Consider the following 4,048-nt stretch of genomic DNA (forward strand, 5'->3'; position numbering starts at 1 on the left):
TAGGGGACAGCAGGCCACGATGATCATATCAGGAAGGGGCAGTGGAGACAGCAGGCCATGATGATCATATCAGGAAGGGGCAGTAGGGGACAGCACACCATGATGATCATATCAGGAAGGGGCAGTAGGGGACAGCACGCCATGATGATCATATCAGGAAGGGGCAGTGGAGACTGAGTCCACAGAGCAGTGGGGTGGCTGTGCTTGCCAGCTGCTCTTCCACTGCAGGACTCCGGGATGATGTGGAGACACACCATCCTTTCTTAGAGCTGTCTGCCCCCCTCCAGCATCATCCAACAGGTGTGCTTGCTGAGCAGGCAACAGAAGGGAGGCCTGGGTGGAGGATCACCAGGCCATTTGAGCCAGATGCTATCTGGGTCACAGAGCCGGTAGCAGAGATGGCTAAGAGCCATCCCATGAAGCATTTATGTGGAGCAAAGAAAAAGGCGGTGCCATGTTTCACTCTGTGTCGGGGAGGCAAGGGCTGAACAGGTGTGTCTCATAGCCAGCAACTGGGGGATTCATCTGTCAGCTCAAAATTTTCCATAAACCCAGAGGATGGGGGTGGGAGAACAGAACTGATTCATCTGCAAAGGTGGGGGCACTCAGGTGGAGCTCAGGGTGCAGGCTGAACACGGGCTCAGTTGTTTTCCCTGAATCTTGGTAACCTCCTGCCTTAGTGAGATTGTGTTATACAAATTCCAATAGATGAAGGAGCCTAGACAATAGGCATTTCTTCATCTCCCGTGGCTCTGGAGCCTGTGTAAGTGTGGTCAGATGTTGGTACAGTGTGGTGCCGATGAGGGTCATCTTCCAGGCACAGGCTGCTGACTTCTTGTTCTGCCCACAAAGGATGGAAAAGGCAAGAAGTCTCTCTGGTTTCCCTTTTGTAAGTGTGCTAATCCTGTGTATGAGGGCTCCACCTCCTGAGCTAATTAATTACTTCCTGTCTTAGGGTTTACTGCTGTGATCAGGCACCATGACCAAGGCAACTCTTATAAGGACACTATTTAATTGGGGTTGGCTTACAGGCTTAGAGGTTCAGTCCATTTCCATCAAGGCAGGAGTGTGACAGCATCCAGGCAAGCATGGTGCAGGAGGAGCTGAGAGTTCTACATCTTTATCTTAAGGTTTATAGGAGAAGACTGGCTTTCAGGCAGCTAGGATGAGGGTCTTAAAGCCCACACCCACAGTGGCACATGTCCTCCAACAAGACCACACCCACTCCAATAAGGCCACACTCACTTCAACAAGGCCTCCCCTCCAAATAGCGCCACTCCTGAGCCAGGCAGATTCAAAGCACCATTCTCCCCAAAGCCCCACCTTCTGATACCATCACTCTAAGGGCTAAAACTTCAACATACAGCTTTTGGGACATTCAAATCATTCAGCACAACACATATCACCTGTAGCATGTAGTACCCCATCCCTCGGGGAACCCGTGAGGATGGGATGGTACTCTGCATGAGAAACATCGTAAAAGTGCTTGGCAGTCATGGGACCCACAGGCAGGGAGAGACAAGAACCTGGAACTGCAGTGACCCGAAGCACACACAGTTCATTCGCTCTCCTTTTGTGCCCTCTGGCATCACCGAGGACCCTGCTTCCCCCGGTCTGGGTTGTTTTTGCTGTCATTACTGCAGAGGGAAAGAGCGCGGAAGGTTCCTGAAAAAAGTGAGAAGCTGGGGACAGGGTTGGGCCATGCGTTCGTTAGGTCAAAGGTCCTGAATCATGGGGTGTGCTGTGATGATGCTGGTCAGAACTACCACCTGCCTCCCACACTCCACGTTATCTCAGAGGTGGAGGGTGAGCAAGTGTCTCTCAGAAGAGATGCATCTTGGGTGGGATCAGATGCTGGAAGGCTTTGGAGCCACAGTAGGCAGCGCCTTGCTGAGTCTGTCCAGGGTGGGACTGGCCAGGTGGGAGAAGCATGGGAAGCCATTGCCTCCACCACCATCCTGACTGCTGGTTCTCAGTGCTCTAGCTTTGTAAGTTTCAGCTTTCCCACTTGCATCTTACACAGAAGGAGCTGCCCCTGGTGTTTCCCAAGGTTAACCCAGAGACCAGGGGGGTGACACATGGAGATCAGGGTGTGAGGAGGAAGCTGGGGAGTATGTACAGCCTGACACCACTGGTACTCTCTTGTCTCCCTAGCCACGGGCCTAATGATCGGATGTCTGGTCTACCCAGATGGTTGGGACTCCAGCGAGGTGCGGCGTATGTGTGGCGAGCAGACGGGCAAGTACACACTGGGCCACTGCACCATCCGCTGGGCCTTCATGCTGGCCATCCTCAGTATCGGAGATGCGCTCATCCTCTCCTTCCTGGCTTTCGTGTTGGGCTACCGGCAGGACAAGCTCCTCCCCGATGACTACAAGGCAGATGGGAATGGTACCTGTCTTTCTCCATGGGTATATCCTTCCCTGGGGCTGTGGGTGGAGAGGTGGTTGCGGTGGTGGCTCTCTGAAGCCAAGTGTGTCTGGGCCTCTTGAGCTAAGACCAGCAGCCATACCTGTCCTCCCTGAGAAAGGCCATCAGTGGAGTGTTCAAAGCTGGCATGCTATTCAGAAGAGACCTGTGAGCAGGAAACAGTCCCAATATGGCTGGGAGAGCAAGATGCGGTCCCCCGGGAGGGAGGCACTGATGCTGGCCTAAGTCATGGGGCAAGGGGGTTGGCAGGTAGAGAGGATGGTGGGGGAGAAGTCATGAGTTACTGCAAAGGGTGTGCCTGGTAAAGTACGAGGTGGTGCTGAACGGACAGCTCCCGTGGTCCTGTAGTGAGAGGCTGTAGTGTGGTGCTCCCAGGCCCCGCTCCAGTCTGTCCAACTCCTTTGCCACTAGCCAGTTACTGCTGACGCCGGGGGGTGGGGGGGGGCGGCACATGGATCTCTGTGCTTAACTTTGGACTCCTGCTGCCTGGGATTTTACGCCTGTTTCCATTTGGTCCTTCTTTCAAATTATCCCCGAGGGGCTTTTCCTGTGTCTATCAATCCAGCCAGAGATCAGAGCCTGTCTTACAGCCTCAGGATTCCCCAAATGCTGTTATGCTAGCAGATGGCCACCATTACACCTGAGGCACCTTAAGGATCTCCCCAGCCTTCTGAGAGAAAGTTCCATCACATCAGACCTTGGACCTGGACTAGTGGCAGTGACAGCCTCTTACTCTCTGCTGGCCCCAGAGCCAAGGACACTCTGCATAGGAGAAACTGGAGGCCCAGAAGCCAGGCCTCCTCTAGCTGAGCCTGAAGCCCACCCGTCTCTGTGACTGGTGATGGGGACTGTACATAGCAAGAGATGGATAAAGTATCTTACCCTCACGGGGGTTCTTGAAGCTGCTGGGTACCCCAAGAACCCTACTTAGGTAAAGAAAATGTAGTGTTTATAGAGTGCCCTCCCCATACAAGGCTGGGGTGATGTTTGCTTATAGGGAGCATTGTTATCACCGCTCACAGGGACCCAAAGAGGCAATGTGTGGGCAGGGGCTTCCTCCAGCACTCTTCTCAGTGTCTTCTCTGGAGTGCAGGCTTTCCCCGGGGAGGGAATAGGGAGCACTGTGTGGAGTTCCTCAAATTTGTCTTATGTGCAATGTGCTGTTTGCAGTCTCTCAAGAGCCTCGTACACAGGCAGCCTTACCCGATGATTAAAACGGCCCCTCTCAACCCCACACACCTATCTTCAGTCTTTCCAGATCTTTCTCCCCCCATATTTTATTCCCCCACTATCACCCAGGTCTTGCTTGGTTATGGCTGAGCACATCCGTTTAACATCCTTCAGTTGGAACACAAGCTGAATAATAAGTCAGATAGCCCCCACTTCTTCCTAGGAAAGTCAGAAACCTGGCTCAGCTCTGCACCTTCCATGGCTGGCTTCCTGCAGGATAGGGTTCAGTCTGGACCCCACTGTTAATTGGCTGCCTAGTTTTTTTTTTTTTGTACGTCATTTTTTTTTCTCTTTTGAGACAGGGTTTCTCTGTGTAGCCCTGGCTGTCCTGGAACTCACTCTGTAGACCAGGCTGGCCTCAAACTCAGAAATCCGCCTGCCTCTGCCT

The 4,048-nt window shown here is 53.1% G+C and overlaps 1 protein-coding gene across 2 annotated transcripts in view; it reads left to right on the forward strand.

Moving 5' to 3' along the window:
* Positions 1-4,048, forward strand: part of Lhfpl5 (LHFPL tetraspan subfamily member 5) — an 8,447-nt gene that overhangs the window by 2,979 nt on the left and 1,420 nt on the right. Inside the window, exon 2 of one of the 2 annotated variants that reach the window (XM_029533130.1) lies at positions 2,155-2,391. In XM_029533130.1, coding sequence (XP_029388990.1) covers positions 2,155-2,391 — 237 coding nt within the window. Of the gene's footprint in view, positions 1-2,154; positions 2,493-4,048 lie in introns of those variants that run through there. The other variant, XM_021221667.2, reaches the window with a different exon arrangement.

This window comes from Mus pahari, chromosome 21 (assembly GCF_900095145.1).
Source record: "Mus pahari chromosome 21, PAHARI_EIJ_v1.1, whole genome shotgun sequence".
Taxonomy (NCBI): domain Eukaryota; kingdom Metazoa; phylum Chordata; class Mammalia; order Rodentia; family Muridae; genus Mus; species Mus pahari.